We start from the raw sequence: 21,440 nt of genomic DNA on the forward strand, positions 1-21,440 counted from the left end.
TACCTCGTTAAAAGTTTTCATCATCTGACATTGTGTTTCCCCATCACTTCTCATGAAAGAGCCTCATCCTCCATTGTTTCTCCAAGATCCTGGTCAGTGGTATCCTACACACTCACCCTCGGCCAAAGCAAGGCACCCATAGCTAGATACAATATTCTAACTGTGCCCAAATCTATTGTACAGGCTCAACATTACTACTGTTCTTTTGCACTTATTGTCATCCTCTTCCAAGCCGCTGTACAATTGGGCAGCCATGGTTTCTTAGTGGCACACTCACCTCTCAGTCAATATGGGCCCAGGGATCAAGTCACACTCCAGGACTTGAGCACAAAAAAAATCACGGATGACACTCTGGGGCAGTACTGAGGAAGTGCCGCATTCGTGGAGGTGCCAGCTTTCAGATGAGATGTTAAACTTCTGATAGTGCAGCACTCCTTTATTACTGCCCCTCTGACAGTGCACCACACCCTCAATTCTGACATTCTGACACAGCAGCACACCCTCATTACTGACCCTCCGGCAGTACAGCACTCCCTCAGTGCAGAATCTTGCTGCCTTCCCACCCCCACTTTAGCTTTTATCAATAAAGCCACCCAAGGTTTCTTGTTGGGCAGAATTCCAAGCAGGTCACCTTAAATTAAAGACACAGTCCCAAAACATAACAATTTTATAAGTTTTGTATTTGTAAGACTATCCATGTATTGTATAAATGGCAGCAGTCTTGACTCTGAGTCAGGAAGTTTTGGGTTCAATCCCCTCTCTAGACTTCCAGCTGAAAAACTAGGCTAGCACTTCAGATTGAGCAAGCATTGCATATCCGATCAGATATTGAATGCAGACCCCATCTATCCATTTGATTGGAATAAAAAAATCTCTTGTAACTGTTCAAAGAGCAGAGAAAATTCCTAATGCGTTGGTGATGTACCATCAATTGGACTAGAGTCGTGAAGGAGTTCCAAATATCAGGCTTTAATGAACTAGTTGTGTGCCTGGCAGTAGATTTACAGAGAATGGCCGACTGCCACATGGTACGGGTTCTTATACCCCGCCTCGTAGGAGGGGCTCTCGGCCAATCAGCGAGCAGTCACATGACTGGCCTCAGCCAATTGGCAGAGACACATGACCTGCCTGAGCCAATGGGCAGCGAGTCCTCTTGCACCAATGGCAGCACTACTCTGAGGTACCGTAAACCCTAGTCATACCACCACAGTTGGCCAACACTCTTTATCCTCCATCAACACCAACACAAACAGATAACTGGTTATTCATGTAATTTGTTGTACACGGGGGCCTTGGCTCTGCCCAAATATGTGTCAATGCTTTGGGACGTCCTGAGGACATGCTAAATAAATGCAAGTTTGTCGGTCACATTGAATGTTGGAATATTGACCACGTTGATCATCGTAAGAAGATTTTTAACTGAGAAGAATGGGAAGTATTTTGAACTCCACAGTTAAATTCTCTTTTGTGCATAAAATAAATATTTTTGAGTTTTCATGTGGCAAACCTAGAAACAGCGACTACAAGTGAAGAAATGTTCTTGCTCTTTCTCAGCAGAAGGCCAAGATGATGATGCAAGTTCTGAACAAACCTGTGACACTCTACTAATGTGCATTGTTACAGTATTAAACCAAGGATTGAGGAATGGGGGTGGAGTTGGTGATGTATTAAGAAAACCTTCAAAGGATGTAAGTATCTTACGTATACATAACACATATTGCATAGGACATTTGTGAGTGTTATGCATTTGTGTCTTGGACGTGTATGTGTGTCTTTGCATACATGTGTGAACATGCAGGGTAGCATGGTGGTTAGCATAAATGCTTCACAGCTCCAGGGTCCCAGGTTTGATTCCCGGCTGGGTCACTGTCTGTGTGGAGTCTGCACGTCCTGGGGCAGCAGGGTAGCATGGTGGTTAGCATAAATGCTTCACAGCTCCAGGGTCCCAGGTTCGATTCCCGGCTGGGTCACTGTCTATGCGGAGTCTGCACGTCCTCCCCGTGTGTGCGTGGGTTTCCTCCGGGTGCTCCGGTTTCCTCCCACAGTCCAAAGATGTGCGGGTTAGGTGGATTGGCCATGATAAATTGCCCTTAGTGTCTTAAAAAATAAGGTTAATGGGGGTTGTTGGGTTACTGGTATAGGTATACGTGGGCTTGAGTAGGGTGATCATTGCTCGGCACAGCATCGAGGGCCGAAGGGCCTGTTCTGTGCTGTACTGTTCTAGTTCTAATTCTAATCATGAGGGGCGATGGTTCAAGGCAAAAGGAGGTGGTAATGGGATAAGTAAAGAAACAGAAGCTGTGTCTCGAGGAGGGGTGACTGGGAACACAGGACCATTTCCAACAGCTCTCTCCGATCTGAAATTATTGGGCTCGATATTGAGTCTGTGAGACTGTGACGTGCTGAATCAAAGATGAGGAGCTGTTCTGTGAACTTCCGATTGAGCATTATTGGAACAGTGTAGGAGAGCGAGGGCAGAGAGGTCAGTGTGGGAGCAAATTGGAGAACTAAAACGACAGGCGACTGGAGTCTCGGGGTCTGACTTGTGAACTTTACGGAGGTGTTCCACAAAGTGATCTCCTAATCTGCCTTCGGACTTCCCCAGTGCAGGGACCACCACGTGCTGTGGTGAGAATGCAGGTACACTGAACTCACAGAAGCACAAGTAAATTTGGAAGGACCTTTTGGGGGCCTTGGATGGTGAGAAAGGAGGAGGATCAGAGGGTGGGTGTTGTATCTCTGGTGCAGGCACGGGCATTAGAGAGGGAATTAGACTGTTTTCTGAAAGGGGAGGCTGGGCCGGGGTTATTGGGAGAAGTCGGGAGAATTGCTCATTCAGAGAGCCGGTGCCGACTCGATAGATCCTGCTTCTGCATCCTGACGATTCTGTGAAGTTAGCTGAGAGCGGGATCTGAGTGGATCTGGGCAAAAAGAATGTTCCATATGTCTCAAAAAACTGGGCAGGAACCGCTACGCCCCATCCAGGTTCTACTGGCAATTCATTCTGTTTGTCGGACGTGAGTGGAGTCAAAGGAACAGTTCATTTTAAAACCAGTTCAGCCAGGTTTAGGGAGAGGAGCAGTGGATGGAGAGTAGTTAGATCTTTGTTGAAGGAAGAAGCTGAGAGCCCTCGGGGAGAAAGCCACTTGACTGCACCTTGTTAGCTACTAAACGTTTAGCTGCTCTGCGATGCTGACTAAGAATGTCTGATGAAGGTAAATCTTTGAATTTCAGGAGCCGTTGTTTGTCACACGTGTCGTCTATGATCTCCTGTTTTTCTTCGTCGTCATCATCATCGTCCTGAACTTGATCTTTGGCGTCATCATTGACACATTTGCAGATTTGAGAAGCGAGAAGCAAAAGAAAGAGGAGATCCTCAAGACCACTTGTTTTATCTGTGGTAGGTTGGCGCTAAACCGCTACAAAAGCACAGTCGAAATCTAGTTCCTGTTGCTTTAGTCGGTTTCATGTTACAGCTGTGGCTCTGTAATAGCAGTCTAGGCTCCAAATCAGAAGGCTGGGGATTCAAGCCCCACTCCAGAGACTTGAGCTGGTTATCTAGGTAGACAGTCCAGTGCAATACTGCAAGAATGCCGCACTGTCTGTTGGATGAGTTATTAAATATTTGTGGACAGAAATAATCTCACGGCAATGTTTGATGAAGAGCAAGGGAGTTCTTCCCGGTGGTCTGGCCAGTATTTTTCCGTCAGTTGGTGTCACTAAACCAGATTATCTGGTTGGGGCAGCACGGTAGCATGGTGGTTAGCATAAATGCTTCACAGCTCCAGGGTCCCAGGTTCGATTCCCGGCTGGGTCACTGTCTGTGTGGAGTTTGCACGTCCTCCCCGTGTGTGCGTGGGTTTCCTCCGGGTGCTCCGGTTTCCTCCCACAGTCCAAAGATGTGCGGGTTAGGTGGATTGGCCATGCTAAATTGCCCGTAGTGTCCTAAAAAAATATAAGGTTAATGGGGGTGGGGTTGTTGGGTTACTGGTATAGGGTGGATACGTGGGTTTGAGTAGGGTGATCATTGCTCGGCACAACATCGAGGGCCGAAGGACCTGTTCTGTGCTGTACTGTTCTATGTTCTATTATCACATTACTGCTTGCGGGATCTTGCTGTGTGCAAATTGGCTGATGCGTTTCCAACGGTAGAACAGTGACTCCACTTGAAAAGTGCTACATTGGTTCTAAAGTGCTGTGGGGCATTGTGAGATTGTGAAAAGTGCAGTATAAATGTAGATGTCTCATGTACTTCCTGTAAGTGCCACAGTTTCATGCCACACTGCATTTCATCTGGAGTTGGCGCTAGGAAGGTCTGGAAATGGACCATGTTTATTCTTTCATGGGAAGTGGGTGTCACTGGTAAGGCCGGCATGTGCTGCGCATCCCTAATTACCCTCGAGACAAAAAAGGAGAGCACATTGGAGGCAGCCGATTTGAGGAGGGTAGTGACTTCATTAGGAGGCAGGAGACAGTAGAGATAATGCTCTGTATTCTAATCACTAACGGCTGCAAAGAAAAACCGAAAACACTAATGGAACACCGGCCGTTATCTCAGGAAAGCTGGAATACCAACATAAACAAATGAATGAACACTCAAATTCGGAGCAGGAGTAGGCCACTCGGCCCCTCGAGCTCCAGTCCAGTGTAAGATCACGGCTGAACTGATTGTAACCTCAACCCCGCATTCCTGCCCACCCCCGATAACCTTTCACCCCTTTTTTGGTCAAGAATTTATCTACTTCTGCCTTTAAGAATATTTACTGAACATGCATCCTCTGCTCTCCGGGGAAGGTTCTGAAGATTCATGACGCTTTGAGAGAGAGAGAAAAAGTTCTTATCTCCATCTTAAATGCGAGAGTCCTTATTTTTAAATGGTGTCCCCTAACTCTAGTCTCGAGGGGATGGGTCCTCTCAGAATCCTATCAAGTCCCCTCAAGGTGGTATATGCTTGAATAAGATCATCTCTCATTCTTCTGAACATCCACCAGATAAAGGCCCAGCCTGTTCAACGTCATTAGACCACCCCCTCACCCCAGTAATCAGTCCAGTGAACCTTCTCTGAATTGCTTCTGATGCAATTATGTCCTTCCTTAAAGAAGGAGACCAAAACTATACACAGCATTCGTGATGTGGTCTCACCAACGCCCTGTACAACTGTAGCAAGACAGCCTTACTTCTATATTCCATTCCTCATGCAATAAGCAACGGAGTGGGAGTTTGTTACAGAGCTCTGCTTAAGCACAATTTTGATTCGTGCTCAGTTCTGTATACTGCACCTCAGGAAGGATGTATTGGCCTTGGAATGAATGATGGGAGCGTTGATTCAACAGAATGATACAGGAGCTAAAATGTTCAATATGAGGACAAGTTGTATAAATTCCTCTCGAACAATTAGGGATGGGCAATAAATGCTGGCCCTGCCAGCGATGCCCACATCCCGTGAAAGAATAAAGGAACCTAATTATATATTCCTTTGAATGTGGGAGATTAAATGGAGAACTAATGAAGGTGTTAAAAATCATTCGGTCGATAGCGTAGGTCAAGACGATGTCAGGCAACTTCGCCTCACAAAGGTTTGTGGGAATTTGAAACTTTCCTCAAAGTTTGTTGAGGCTGGAAGTCAACTGAAAATGTCAAAACTGAAATGAATAGGCTTTGTGCGGCCAAAGGTATTAAGAATTATGTAACGGAGGTGGGTAATTGGAGTTGAGTTACAGATCAGCCAAGATTTAATTGAGTGGCGGGATAGGCTCAAAGGGGTGAATGGCCTCCTCCTGTTCCAATGATATTTCCCCAAAGTCTGTGGCTACTTTACAACATCCTTGAACATCTGAGTATTGCTGTCTGTGCTGGTGAAATGAGAGGGACAGCACACTGCCCTGAGGTTCATTTTCCTTCCCGTTCGCATGAAGGGAAGATTCAGTAAAGAATTGTATAACCTCTGTCCAGCCGATGTAGAAATGAAATGATTGTTCAGTTCTCTTTAATCTCCATCTTAAGGGTTTCGAGCGATCCATTGATTCCGATGATTTAAAGGATGAATTTCAACTTCTGCATAATAGGGAACCAATGTAATGAGTTAATCATTCAGCATTGAGCTTTAGCAGAAATAGTGTTACGACACACTGGGCAAGAGCGTGGTCAAATCCAGTCCCACATGCCTCGGAGTCACAATACCAGACCAATTAACCAATAATTCTTTTAAGAATACCCGCTGCCTTTTGCTCTTGGCTGCCCGATAATTAGTCACCAGGTTTGTAAGTTTAAACACAATTGCTGTTTGTTTATAACTAGAACTATCTGGGAAAAATGCAATAAATATAATGGTTAACTATCACCTAACCCCTGACTCCCACTTAAAATGCTCCACCCTCTACCCACACACACAAGACAGACAAACACAGAGGGGAGGAAAGGGGGTGGAAGAAATAATAAGGATCACAAGAGTCTTTGCTTCAGGAGGTGGTTCTTTAGCACGCTTTCCTCACAAGGTGCATGCAGACTAGAATCTTTGGTTTTCAACCAGTAATGGTCTTCTTTGTCGAGCCATTCATTCAGAGTCTCGGTAGTTTAGAAAAATTCAGTACTCACAGGCAGCAGGCTTTCTGGTGACGCCTTATTTTCCATCAAACTGGCTCTTCAGCTCGAGGTTCGCATTCAGGTCTCACATTCATGCCTGTATCTTTGTGTTGCAACACTTTATTTCACATCAGAACCTTGCTTTCAGCGTGGTTTGACTTCAGGCCTTTGCAGTCTCAAGAGAATAGCATCCAGATTTGATGGAGAGTAAGTCAGCCCCCACAGTGAACTTCTGGATTGAATTGGGTGGATATGTTTGGAGAGAGTTAGTTAGGTCTCTTAATCAGGCTGTCAGAATCCAAACTGGAACTTCGGGACACTGAAAAACCTTCCAGTGGAAAAATATCCAATCACCACCTGTTACCAGGCAGAGCACAGCCCTCTGGGTCCACTCATTGGCCACCAGCCAAATCAATCAAACCAAATCCTTCCTGATACCGGCCAGTCTGCAATCACCTGCACTGCTTTCCAGATTCTTCTGTTTGAGGTGAAGGCACAGGCTCCTCACAGGCTGTTTGCCTTAAAGTGGCAAGTCCATTAACCATCCACAGATCAAAAATGCAACATCAAAATAAAAGAAAGGGGAAATAAGGGAACAAACAGGAAGGACCCTTACAATGGCTGTATTGAAATGTATCCAGTTTCATAGTATTGTTACCGTGCAGTAAGAGGCCATTCAGCCCATCAAGTCTGCACCTAATTAAAGTCTAATTTAGGGATTTTGCACCACACTCTTCAATTCCATTGTATATGGTGAAGATTTTTCGAGTGCAAGGAGCAACACACTAGAGACGGCACAGAGAGTGATTTTGGTTCTTGGCACTGGATTGGACAAAGTGATCTCACTTTGTAAACCTCCGCCCAGTATATATTAAACTTTAAAGCACTGTTCACTGCCTTGGTAATGCTAAACATCCAGGTTCCTGTTTATGCAGCACGCTAAGGATGAAATGAAACCATTGAACTACTTCATTGTAAGTGGGAATGAAGCCTTTAACTGAATAACCTTGTTCATTATGTCAGTTGGAGCTGGGTGGGGTGATTTGGTTGGAATTTGGGCTCGCCACTGCCAATCTGGAAAGTTGAGCAGTTGAATTTGAAAAGTCTCCTGGAATGTTAATTCCCCTCTCCAGGGCCTTGAGTCCCTGGAAGTGTATCATTCACGGTGACACAAAGCAGATAATAGTGAACTGACATCTCACTTTCCATTCCACTCGAGATTCCTTTTCAGGAAAAACAGTAAGGACCAGTATTCCTATTTCTCTGCTTTCACTGTATTTTCCTTTTGTCCTGGAACTGAAGTTGGAATGGAGTGTAAGACGGGCTAGATTTGCTACTGCCCATTTTGCATGTTTAGATTGTTTAAATCATTAGACTACTGCTTCCTTTCGGAAAAATTCCAAATGGTTTCTGTGAATTGAACGGGCTGCATTTCCTAACGAATCAAAAACAATCATGCATATCAGCACCAATACCTTGTGCTCTCTCGATCGAGGACGTGCTGGGGTTGACTTCACATAGCCTCGATGTTGCACCGACCTGTGAAACCACTCTAAGGCCCATCTACACTCTTCCCTTATCATCCATATGTTTATCCAATGACCATTTAAATGCCCTTAATGTTGGCGAGTCCACTACTGTTGCAGGCAGGGCATTCCACGCCCTTACTACTCTCTGAGTAAAAAACCTACCTCCGACATCTGTCCTATATCTCTCTGCCATCAATTTAAAGCTATGTCCCCTAACAACCCTATCAACCTGGGTGGCAACTTTCAGGGATCTATGTACCTGGACACCGAGATCTCTCTGCTCATCCACACTACCAAGAATCTTACCATCAGCCCAGTACTCTATTCCTGTTACTCCTTCCAAAATAAATCACCTCACACTTTTCTGCATTAAACTCCATTTGCCACCTTTCAACCCAGCTCTGCAACATATCTATGTCCCTCTGTAACCTGCAACATCCTTCCGCACTGTCCACAACTCCACCGACTTTGGTGTCATCTGTAATTTTACTCACCCATCCTTCTACGCCCTCCCCCAGGTCATTTATAAAAATGACAAACAGCAGTGGCCCCAAAACAGATTCTTGTGGCACACCACTAGTAACTGAACTCCAGGCTGAACATTTCCCACCAACCACCACCCTTTGTCTTCTATCAGCTAGCCAATTTCTGATCCAAACTGCTAAATCACCCTGAATCCCATGCCTCCGTATTTTCTGCAATAGCCTACCGTGGGGAACCTTATCAAACGCTTTACTGAAATCCATATACACCACATCAACTGCTTTACCCTCGTCCACCTGTTTGGTCACCTTCTCAAAGAACTCAATAAGGTTTGTGAGGCACGACCTACCCCTCACAAAACCGAGTTGACTATCCCTAATCAAATTATTCCTTTCCAGATGATTATAAATCCTATCTCTTATAAACCTTTCCAAGACTTTCCCACAACAGAAGTAAGGCTCACTGGTCCATTCACACAGGGTTGTCTTTGCTCCCCTTCTTGAACAAGGGGACAACATTTGCTATCCTCCAGTCTTCTGGCACTATCCCTGTAGACAATGACGACCTAAAGATCAAAGGCTCAGCAATCTCCTCCCTAGCTTCCCAGCGAATCCTAGGATAAATCCCATCCGGCCCGGGGACTTATTATTTTTACACTTTCCAGAATCGCTAACACCTCCTCCTTATGAACCTCAAGCCCTTCTAGTCTAGTAGCCTGTATCTCAGTATTCTCTTCGACAACATTGTCTTTTTCCTGTGTGAATACTGATGAAAAATATTCATTTAGCACCTTTCCTATCTCCTCTGACTCTGTGGACAACAAGTGATTCAACTACTTTAGTAAAGCACTGTTCCCTCGCTCGACCACTTCCTCTACCTGACAGGTACATACTTATCAAGGACACGCAGTAGCTGTTCCTTGAACGAGCTCCACATTTCAATTGTGCCCATCCCCTGCAGTTTCCTTCCCCACCTTATGCATCCTAAGTCTTGCCTCACCGCATCATAATTGCCTTTCCCCCAGATATAACTCTTGCCCTGCGGTATCTATCCCTTTCCATCACTAAAGTGAACGTAACTGAATTGTGGTCACTATCACCAAAGTGCTCACCTACCTCCAAATCTAGCACCTGTCCTGGTTCATTACCCAGTACCAAATCCAATACGGCCTCGCCTCTTGTTGGCCTATCTACATACTGTGTCAGGAAACCATCCTGCACACATTGCACAAAAATGGACCCATCTAAAGTACTCGAACTATAGTGTTTCCAGTCAATATTTGGAAAGTTAAAGTCCCCCATAACAACTACCCTGTTACTTTCACTCCTATCCAGAATCACCTTTGCAATCCTTTCCTCTACATCTCTGGAACTTTTCGGAGGCCTGTAGAAAAGTCCCAACAGGGTGACCTTTCCTGTTTCTAACCTCAGCCCATACTACCTCAGTAGATGAGTCCTCATCAAACGTCCTTTCTGCCACCGTAATACTGTCCTTGACTAACAATGCCACCCCTCCCCCTCTTTTACCACCTTCCCTGAGCTTACTGAAATATCTAAACCCCGGAACCTGCAACAACCATTCCTGTCCCTGCTCTAGCCATGTCTCCGAAATGGCCACAACACCGAAGTCCCAGGTACCAACCCATGCTGCAAGTTCACCCACCTTATTCCGGATGCTCCTGGCGTTGAAGTAGACACTATTTAAACCACCTTCCTGCCTGCCGGTACACTCCTAAAATCCTTGAAACCTTACTCATGACCTCACTACTCTCAACCTCCTGTATACTGGAGCTACAATTCAGGTTCCCAACCCCCTGCTGAATTAGTTTAAACCCTTCCGAAGAGCATTAGCAAACTTCCCCCCCAGAATATTGATACCCCTCTGGTCCAGGTGTAGACCATCCCATTTGTAGAGGTCCCACCTACCCCAGAATGAACCCCAATTATCCAGGTATCTGAAACCCTCCCTCCTGCACCATCCCTGTAGCCACGTGTTCAACTGCTCTCTCTCCCTATTCCTCGTCTCGCTAGCACGTGGCATGGGTAACAACCCAGAGATAATAACTCTGTTTGTTCTAGCTCTAAGTTTCCACCCTAGCAACCTGAATTCCTGCCGTACATCCCTATCCATTTTTCTACCTATGTCGTTGGTGCCTATGTGGACCACGATTTGGGGCTGCTCCCCCTCCCCCTTAAGGATCCCGAAAACACGATCTGAGACATCGCGGACCCTGGCACCTGGGAGGCAACACACCAACCACGAGTGTCTCTCGTTTCCACAGAATCTCTTATCTATCCCCCTAACTATGGAGTCTCCAATGACTCTACTCTACTCCTCCCCCCTTCCCTTCTGAGCAACAGGGACAGACTCTGTGCCAGAGACTTGTACCCCATGGCTTACCCCTGGTAAGTCGTCTCCCCCCCCCCCCACCAGTATCCAAAGCAGTATACCCGTTACTGAGGGGAACGACCACAGGGGATCCCTGTACTGACTGCTTCCTCCCAGCCCCTCTCACCATCACCCATCTATCTTAATTCTTCGGAGTAACTGCATCCGTGAAGCTTCTATCTTGACCACCTCTGCCTCCAGAATGATCCGAAGTTCATCCAACTCCAGCTCCAGTTCCCTGACGCGGTTTCTGAGGAGCTGGAGATGGGTGCACTTCCCACAGGTGAAATCAGCAGGGACACTGACGGCGTCCCTCACCTCAAACATTCTGCAGGAGGAACATTGCACTGCCTTCCCTGCCATCCCCTCTAGATAAAAAAAAAAAGAAAAAGAAAGGAAGAGCTTACGTGATATTCACTCAATCCCTTAGGTTAGAGGAGGTGGAATGGTGGCGGACACTACAAGTGTAGTGTCTCGGGTTTAGCAACCGCCCAATTTATATACAAGTACTACACACCTTCCCAGAAATCCCCACGGTCGACTTCCGGTTTCCTGCTGCTTTGAAACAAAAAACAACTCCCAAAAAAAAAGTTAGTTTAAAAACAAAAATTCGAGAAAAAGTAAGAATCAACTGGTGAATGTGGCACTGGATCTGAATGTAATCCAGACTGGATTTCCTTCTCTAAAGGACATTAGTAAACCAGAAGCTAACCCAGGCTCTTTCGAGAACACCTTCCAAACCTGTGACCTCTCCCACTGGGAAGGACAAGGGCAGCGGATACATATGAACACCACCACCTGGTCGTTCCCCTCCATGTCCCTCGTTATCCTGACTTGGAAATATTTTGCTGCTCCTTCATTGTCGCTGGGTCAAAATTCAGCAACTCCCTCCCTAACCGTACTGTGGGTGTACCTACCCTATACGTGGACTGCAGCGGTTTACGATGGTGGCTGCGCACCACCTTCTCGAGAGCAATTAGGAATAGGTAATCAATGCTGGGTGAGCCAGCAAATTATTTTTTTTAAAGTTTGGCTTTTTGACAGATGACAGCGGAATGGACACTTTAACTAATAGCCGCTTTATATTTCCAAACGAAATTCAGATTCTCAAACTGGGCTTTTAACTCCTGTTTTTGGATTATCAGACTGGGTCTCTGAATTAATAATCCAGTAGTATCACCACACCATGCCCCGATAAGAATTTATACTATTTAATCTGACATGCCAGGTATTTTCCACATTTATCTTTCCCTGTTTCTTTGGTATGACGGATCGCATAGCCTTTGTCCCAGAACTCATTCCAAACCCTGTTTGGAACTATCCTTTTCTCATGAACAAAATGCTGCTTCATTATCCATTACCACAAAGAAAGGCAGGAATTCAGTAACGATGTCAGACCTCGATTCAGATCCTAGCAAACTAAATCATTGCCTTGAAGGATAGGTTTGATCATTCATACCTCAAATGAGGTTTTTTTCTTAACAAGTGCTTGCCATGATTTCGGATTTAGTGAAAGCATGCATGGAGATTCTGTGCATCAAGTGGCAGTGTGAGACTCCACGCTGTTCTCACCACGTTACGTGTCCATTCTTTCCTTTGCGTTTCCAAATTTTAGCTTTTTAATGCTGCTATGGTCTCAGCAACAAAACATCACATGTATTAATACTCCTTTAAATGGAAAGAGGTTGGGTGCAGTGGATGTCCAAAGAGATTTGGGGGTTCAGGCGCATGGACATCCTTAAAATGCCAGGAACAAGTGCAGAAGGTAACCAAAAAGGCTAAGGGAATGCTAGCCTTTATATCTAGAGGGTTGGAGTATAAATACACAGAGGTTATGCTGCAGCTTTACAAAACCCTGGTTAGACCCCACTTGGAGAACTGTGAGCAGTTCTGGGAACCACACCTGAGGGAGGATATTTTGGCCTTGGAGGGAGTGCAACGTAGGTTTACAAAAATGATACCTGGATTGCAGGGGTACTGTTATGAGGAGAGATTACTCGAATTAGACCTGTATTCACTAGAATGTAGAAGGCTATGGGGTGATTTGATCTGAGTATTCAAGATATTAACAGGGGAAGACAAAGTAGATAAAGATAAACTATTTCGACTGGTTAGAGATTCTAAAACTCGGGGGCATAGTCTAAAAATTAAAGCTAGACTTTTCAGGAGAGATCTTTACCCAAAGGTTTGTAGAGATTTGGAACTCTCTCCCACAAATAGTTGAAGTTAGATCAGTTGTTGATTTTGAATCTGAGATACATTTTTATTGAGCAAAAATATTAAGGGATATGGGCCAAAGGCAGGTACATGGAGTTAGGTCACAGCCATGAATGGTGGAACAGGCTGAATGTTCCTATTTATTAAGCAACACATATTAATACACAGGGGCCTGCTCTTTGCATACAGAAAGAACATGCACACACATTGCACCTGTTTCAGCTAAACAAACTAAGTGATGACCATTCGCTGGTTCATTCCTCAGGGTCAAGCTACCTGTTTTAAATTTTCAAACAATGCTTGGCAGTTATCTGCCAGTCCCCCAGTAACTGGTGCATTCTCCACAGCAACACCTCTACCAATCAGTCCACTTACCAACCAATCAGCACCCTCTTGTCATACAGTATAAACTTGTTGTTACCACTGACAGTATTCTTGTCATTGTTCTGATGAGTGCAAGATGAAAAGCTTTGACAAAATGTCTTTTCTCAGCAACACCCTTCTGTACTGCCAAACAACTATTTGAAAGCATTTATCTTAACTTGCTGTCTGTTTTCCACGCCCTTGTTACTGATTCATCAACCAGTGGAAACACTTTCACTCCGTGTCCTGGCACTTTGAAAACCTTTGTTGGACTTCCTTATAATCTTTTTGGAAAATCTCACTCTAATGAATCACCTTCTGTCCCTTTGCCATTAGCTCTAATAGTTATTCTGGAATGGAATGTCCCAAATGGTACACACTTTACAAACTGTAGGCTAATCAATGTCTTGTACAATCTTCCTTGCTTTATGTTCAATGCCTCCTGTATAAAATCCAGAGTCGATCTTGTCCTTTTTAATGTTATTTTTATCCCTTTACTCTTTAAAGAATTGTATAACGTGTCAGTTTTGGCTCACTTGGTAAATATCTGACCTCTGAGTCAGAGGTTTGTGGGATCAAGCCTCACTCCAGAGAGCAGAGCTGGCCCCTCAATGCAGTATTAGCATTGCCATCTGGTGGATAGGATATTAAACCAAGGTCTGCTCTTTCGGGTGGCTGTAGAAGGTCGCACAGCACTACTCGCCGAAGAGCAGGCTGGAGTTCTCCCGTTCCCCGGCTAACATTTGTGCCTCAGCCAACATAGCAAAAAGTAATTACCTGGTTATTTATTTCCTCGCTGTATCTGGGACTTTGCTGTGGACACTTTGGCTGCTGTGTTCCCCACAATTCAACAGTGAATATATTTGTAAAGTACTTTGTGTTGCAGTAAAACATTTTGGATCATTCTGAAGTTGTGTATGAGGAGCACTCGCACTTTTGTCTCTGCCTCACAGCCTCATTGTTAAACGTAAACCCCCTTTTACGGCTATGTTTTTTTATTCTTTCATGGGATGTGGGTTGTCACAATATCTGGATATTGTAAGGAACATAAAGGGTTAATGTTATGTTACTACTCTAGTCACTAGATGGTGCTATAGGGCAACCATATACATATCAAATGTCTCCTTGACTTCTGAGAGACAGGAGAGCGTGAGAGTGTGTGGAAGTGAACCAGACTGAATAGATGTGAGATAGAACATAGAACATAGAACAGTACAGCACAGAACAGGCCCTTCGGCCCTCAATGTTGTGCCGAGCCATGATCACCCTACTCAAACCCACGTATCCACCCTATACCCGTAACCCAACAACCCCCCCCTTAAACTAAAGATAGTTTAGCTGATAGCATATTTTAGTATTATAGAAGCGTAATAGAACATAGAACAGTACAGGCCCTTCGGCCCACGATGTTGTGCCGACCACTTATCCTAATCTTTTTTTTAAAATTATTTTTATTCAAATTTTTGTCAAAAACATAATTTTTGCATAACCATACGCAACAATTAACAGAACAAAATAAATGTTAACCGTATATACAAAGAAAAGAACAATACAACGTAACAATTCTTTCCCCCCTCCCCCCCCCCGGGATGCTGCTGCTGCTGACTGACCTTTACTGCTCTCCCACAAAGTCGAGGAATGGCTGCCACCTCCGAGAGAACCCTGCCATGGACCCTCTCAAGGCAAACTTTATTTTCTCGAGACTGAGAAACCCAGCCATGTCACTAACCCAGGTCTCCACACTCGAGGCTTTGAGTCCCTCCACATTAACAGGATCCGTCTCCAGGCTACCAGGGTGGCAAAGACCAATACGTCTGCCTCTTTCGCTACCTGAACTCCCTGATCGTCTGACACACCAAAGATAGCGATCTCTGGACTCGGCACCACCCGCGTGTCTAAGATTTTGGACATTGCCTGAGCAAAACCCTGCCAGAATCCCTTAAGAGCCGGGCATGCCCAGAACTTATGGACATGATCTGCAGGGCTTCCCTCACACCTCGCACATTTATCCCCAAAGAGCTTGCTCATCCTGGTTGCTGTCATGTGTGCCTGGTGGACCACCTTAAACTGGATTAAGCTAAGCCTGCCACACGATGAAGAGGAATTGACCCTATTTAGGACGTCTGCCCACATGGCCGCATCCAGCTCCCCACCTAGCTCCTCCTCCCATTTGCCCTTAACCTCCTCTACTGGAGCTTCCTCTGCCTCCTGAAGTTCCCGGCAGATGTCCAAAACCTTCCCCTCCCCTACCCAGGTGCCGGAGACCACCCTACCCTGTATCCTGCGTGGGGGTAGCAGCGGAAATGACACCACCTGTTTTTTCAGAAAGGCGCGTATCTGAAGGTATCTGAAAGCATTTCCAGGCAGTAAACTGAATTTCTCCTCCAGCGCTTTCAGGCTGGGAAAGGTCCCGTCTATGAACAGGCCCCCCATCCTTTTAATGCCTGTCCTATACCAGTTTTGAAACCCTCCGTCTATCTTGCCCGGGACAAATCTGTGATTGTTGCTCCACCACCGGACTAGAGGAGTAGCGGGCCGGCGAGAACGGCAGAGGTGCCGTGACAAGTGGCCCTAGGCTGGTACCTTTACATGAGGCCGCCTCTAACTGCTCCCACGTGGACTCCTCCCCCAATACCCATTTCCTAATCATGGCTATGTTAGCCACCCAATAGTAGCTGCAAACGTTCGGCAGCACCAGCCCCCCGCCTCCGACTGCGGTCCAGGTACAGTCTCTTTACTCGTGGGGTCTTATTTGCCCATACGGATCCCGAGATGATCTTGTTCACCTGCTTAAAGAAGGACTGAGGGATGAAGATGGGAAGGGGCTGGAGGACGAACACAAATCTGGCACTTATCCTAATCTAACATCAACCTAACCTACACCCCTTCAATTTACTGCTGTCCATGTGCCTGTCCAAGAGTCGCTTAAATGTCCCTAATGACTCTGACTCCTCCACCTCTGCTGGCAGTGCATTCCACCCACCAACCACTCTCTGTGTAAAGAACCTACCTCTGACATCTCCCCTATACCTTCCTCCAATCACCTTAAAATTATGTCCCCTTGTGACAGCCATTTCCGCCCTGGAGAAAAGTCTCTGGCTATCCACTCTAGCCATGCCTCTCATCACCTTGTACACCTCTATCAAGTCACCTCTCTTCCTTCTTCACTCCAGTGAGAAAAGCACGAGCTCCCTCAACCTTTCTTCATAAGACGTGCCCTCCAGTTCAGGCAGCATCCTAGTAAATCTCCTCTGTACCCTCTCCAAAGCATTCACATCCTTCCTATAATGAGGCGACCAGAACTGGACACAATATTCCAAGTGTGGTCTAACCAGGGTCTAACTCAATCCCCCTGTTAATGAAAGCCAACACACCACACACCTTCTTAACAGCCCTGTCAACCTGGGTGGCAACTTTGAGGGATCTATGTACATGGACCCCAACTCTGTTCCTCCACACTTCCAAGAATCCTGCCTTTTAACCTGTATTCAGCATTCAAATTCCTCCTTCCAAAATGAATCACTTCACATTTATCTAGGTAATGTGTTCTTTACTTATCTAATTCCTTAGCAAATGTTCCAATCTATTTAAGTGTAGTATAATAAATTAACTTTGTTTGTTAAACACTGCTTGCTTTTCTTTGTCAACACTACAACCTTCACCATCCTGAAGAACAATACAGAGGACACAACAGGGGTATCAGTGGCTGGGCCTATGTTTGTTGCCCAGCCCTAATTGCTCTTGTACTGAGTGATTTGATCGGCCATTTCAGAGGGTATTTTAAGCGTCAACCACATTGCTGTGGGTCTGGAGTCACATGTAGGCCAGACTGGGTAAGAACGGCAGATTTCCTTCCCTAAAGGGCATTAGTCACCCCGGTACTGCCACTCTGGCAGTGCGCCTGTCGGCTTGATAGGGCCAGTGTGATGGTGCCAAGGTGCCAGCCTGGCAGTGCTAAGGTGCAAGGGACCACTATGCTCAATCCCTGACCACCCAGGAGCCTCCGATGGCCCTGGAGACACTTCCCCCCCCCCCCCCCCTCCCCTTCCTCCTCCACCCTGGGTACCATTCCACCTGGTCCAGGTTTGTGTGGACCAGCACTGAATGGCGCCCTCCTGGGATAGATGCTAGGAGCCCAATAGATCCCGGGTCAGCAAGTGTAAGTGGGTTTTGAACCTACGTGGTTGTGCGAGGTTTGGTCTGGCCCATTGTGGGTGGGATCCTGATCGCGACGCCTCCCGAGACATGGCAGATCTTGCGAGGCGTACTGGGTGTTGGGAAGCCTGCGGTGGGCCTCTCCCGGCATCTATCGGCTGTGTCGCACTCCCGTTTGGGCGCAACACGGCTGGCAGATCACGCCCGATGTTTTCATGAACATTTGCTTAGACTAGTTTCAATTCCAGATTTTATTAACTGAATTTAAATTCCACCAGCTGCCGTGACCAAGACCATAGAGCATTAGCCTGAGTCCATGGGTGACTAGTTCAGTAACATTACCATTGTACCACTATCTCCCCATCACTTAATCAAACCCAGTGTGTGTGTTTTGTTATTCTTAGCGATTCTGATGTTTGGATTAATTTCCTGCTGTGATGCGTCAGCCGCTGGCTCAGATAAATCCGCTGGGATGTCATTGCCCTTGATGCGTAGGCAACCGGTGCCCAGGATGAGGTGTCATCGCGTTGCAGCAGGACTGCACCAATGCCGTCCTGGCTCGCATCTGTCGAGATTTGTAACTATTCCATTTTCTCACCCAGCCTTGTGGCCTTTCTGATTAAAGTTGCTCACCAAGGACTGTCTTGTTCAGCTCAGCCACTGTCAGCAGGAGCTAGCAGACTCCTCACACTTGTTTCCTGTAGGATTTGGAAAAGAGTTGGAACATATTCAAACCCTAGTCCCGGGGGGGGGGGAGGTGACGCAATCCGAGCATCCACCCCTGGGACCGCATGGCTGCATGGAGCCAAGAATCGGCAACCCTCCCAAACTGTCCTGGAATCTTCCAGAATTAAAAGATTGATTGTCGGGGGTTGATCACAGTGGCTTATTCTTCTTCCTTTTCCACTCTGGTCAACCTCGGAACAAGCAGCAGGGGCCCCCAGGATGCAATGCAACCCTGGTTAATGGGTGTTCTGACCAGTTAAATCATGTGGTTTCTGGAGACCAGAGCTTTGGGCATATTGTAGCTGCCATCATCGAGACAATACCATGAACATCAGCCTGTTGGGTGACCAGTGGTAGGGCAGTTGGAGGTGTTACATCCAGGGACAAAACCTCCTGGAAAATATCCAAGTCCTCATGGTCTCCTCATGCCTGGATAATGTGACCTTTGGATCCCAGTTAACTGACCCTTTGCTCTCCGCTTCAACCAGTTTAATTTTCAGGGTCTGATGGGTTTGCTTTTAGCACTTATGCCTTAGTGGTGGAAAAATACTCAGGACTTAGTCGTGTGGTAGTATAAGCAACTTGAGGTATATGCAGATTAATGGGGATATAGATGTAGACCCCCTGCTGTTTATACCTATGTGGCCTATGGAGGCAAAAGCGTAAACACCCTCCGCTAACCCAATACAACAAACAGCCAAACACTTAACCGTCAACAAGCCCAAGACACGCTGACAAGCACTAATAAAACACTGCTAACAAATGATTGTTTGTAAACTTTTATTTGTAGGGCTTGAAAGAGACAAGTTTGATAACAAGACCGTGTCCTTTGAGGAACACATCAAGGTTGAACACAATATGTGGTACTACTTATACTTCATTGTCTTAATCAAAGTCAAGAATCCAACTGAATATACTGGACCGGAAAGTTACGTTGCACAAATGATCAGGGTGAGTCCCGTGGAATAATGTTCACACTGCTGGCCACTTACCAGCATTAAAGGGTTAAGAATTGCTAGATGAGAAAAGATTGAAGTCCATCTTGTTTGCATTCTGCCATCCTGGTATAGTAATGAAGTTGACTAATGCTAACAATCCCATCTACAACAGACATGATTCAAGGAGGAGCCCAGTGTTGCAGAACTTTGGGAATTGTAGGTTCAAAAGTATCGGTCCTTCCCAAAGAGCTGGGCACTCCACACGCCATGGGCTGGATCTTTCTCGGTTTCAGGGAAACCCGACCTTCACAATTTTTTGTGCGAGAAAACTGCACACCCGACCCATTTGTGAGTTCACATGCCATTTTTGGCATTTCACATCAGTGCGTTTCGCGGGCTGTACTGAAGTGCTTGAGGAGTGAGGGTGTGGAGGCGGGCCTCGATTCTCCAACACAGCATACCAGCTCCCAACAATGATTAAAGGCCGCCTGAAATTCACCCCTGCACCCACCCCGCATGCTATCACGATCCCTTTACGATGGCCAATGCCAGCAATATGCCCCCTTGTACCCTCCATGTACTGTTTCTTTTGGTGGGGAGTCCAGAACAATCGGGGGGGGGGGGGGGGGGGGGGGGGGGGGGCATATCCTGAAAATTAACGCAAGGTCTTTCAAGGGTGAAATCAGGAAGCACTGCTTTATGTAAAGGGTATTAGAAATCTGAGACTCTCATTGCCCCAAAAAGCTGTTCCGTTGGAGTTTAATTAAAACATTCAAAATCCATATTGGAGGCATATATTTATATAGTGAGGGTATTAAGAAACCAAGGCATTCAATGGAATTGAGGTACAGAAAAGCCATGATCTGGGTGAATGATCTCTGTGGAATCCCTACAGTGCAGATGAAGGCCATTCGACCCATCGAGTTTACACTGACCCTCTCTTTTTCCTGTGTTCCAGTAAGGTGAATAGAGACATTATTGTAGCGGTCTTGAAGCACAGTGGGTAATGTCCCTACCTCAGAACCAGAAGCTCTGGGTTCAACTCCCACTTCAGGACTTGATGGCCACAGAAGGAGCGTTCAGAGCGTGGCCAAACAGGTTGATTATCGGCCTGTAATTCCTCCCAATGTGCCTAATGGCAGGCGGCAGGAAAGTTTACTGATCAGCCATACTGCAGAATATCAGGCAACCCACTCCAGTACTTTGTCCAGCAAAGTCATCCAGTGGAAATCCATGGTACCAGGAGGGGCGGCATTTTTAACTCCGCATTCGATTAGAGCTCAGATTCCAAGTTAACCAACTAGGTTTATTTACAGAAATTAAGCAATTTTATTTTAATTCATTCAAGGGATGTGGGGGTGCCCGTCACTAATTGCCTGTGAGAAGGGGCAGCTGCAGAGCAGCAAATAAAAGTTTCAAGTCTAATACCGGCCATAAGTCTTATCAACCAACACTCCTGACAGTAGAGAGTGTGATAAGAGTTTCTTTATCGTTCTGTGGTATTTTCAGTTCCATTTCAGTTAGTACAGTCCCGCCTACCTCAGCATCAGCCTATTGATCAATGTTGGCATTCATCTGCTCAAACTAATCACTCACCGACTGCATGAGTTGCTGACCTGCTCTCTCATCCATCAGTCTGGTTGGCACACTCTCGAGGGTCAACCCCTGTCTCTCTGCCACTGCAATGACCCATTAGCCTCCGCTCCCCCGAATACAGATGAATGGAAGGTTTAACTATACCGTGTAAACATATTCGAATTCCACATCAGGCGAGAGTATGAGATTTGGGAAGGTTTGCCCATGCAGCCTGCCAATTCACACCACATTGCAGGAATGCCGAGCAGGCCTAGTATTAGAGGTAAGCACAGAGTGATCTCCTGAGATTGCAGAATGGCCTCCTTCTGCACTGCGCGGGTTCTATGATTACACTTCGAGTTAAAAGCCTTCATCTGGGTGATCACAGTTGTCATGACTGAGTATTTCATAGAATTTACAGTGCAGAAGGAGGCCATTCAGCCCATCGAGTCTGCACCGGCTCCTGGAAAGAGCACCCCACCCA

General features: G+C 46.1%; 1 protein-coding gene across 2 annotated transcripts in view; it reads left to right on the forward strand.

The window, feature by feature from the left end:
- Nucleotides 1–21,440, forward strand: part of LOC119973251 (inositol 1,4,5-trisphosphate receptor type 2-like) — a 169,581-nt gene that overhangs the window by 142,252 nt on the left and 5,889 nt on the right. Inside the window, exons 43-45 of one of the 2 annotated variants that reach the window (XM_038810980.1) lie at nucleotides 1,555–1,688; nucleotides 3,235–3,400; nucleotides 19,234–19,394. In XM_038810980.1, coding sequence (XP_038666908.1) covers nucleotides 1,555–1,688; nucleotides 3,235–3,400; nucleotides 19,234–19,394 — 461 coding nt within the window. The remainder of the gene's footprint in view (nucleotides 1–1,554; nucleotides 1,689–3,234; nucleotides 3,401–19,233; nucleotides 19,395–21,440) is intronic. The other variant, XM_038810981.1, reaches the window with a different exon arrangement.

This window comes from Scyliorhinus canicula, chromosome 11, assembly GCF_902713615.1.
Source record: "Scyliorhinus canicula chromosome 11, sScyCan1.1, whole genome shotgun sequence".
NCBI lineage: Eukaryota > Metazoa > Chordata > Chondrichthyes > Carcharhiniformes > Scyliorhinidae > Scyliorhinus > Scyliorhinus canicula.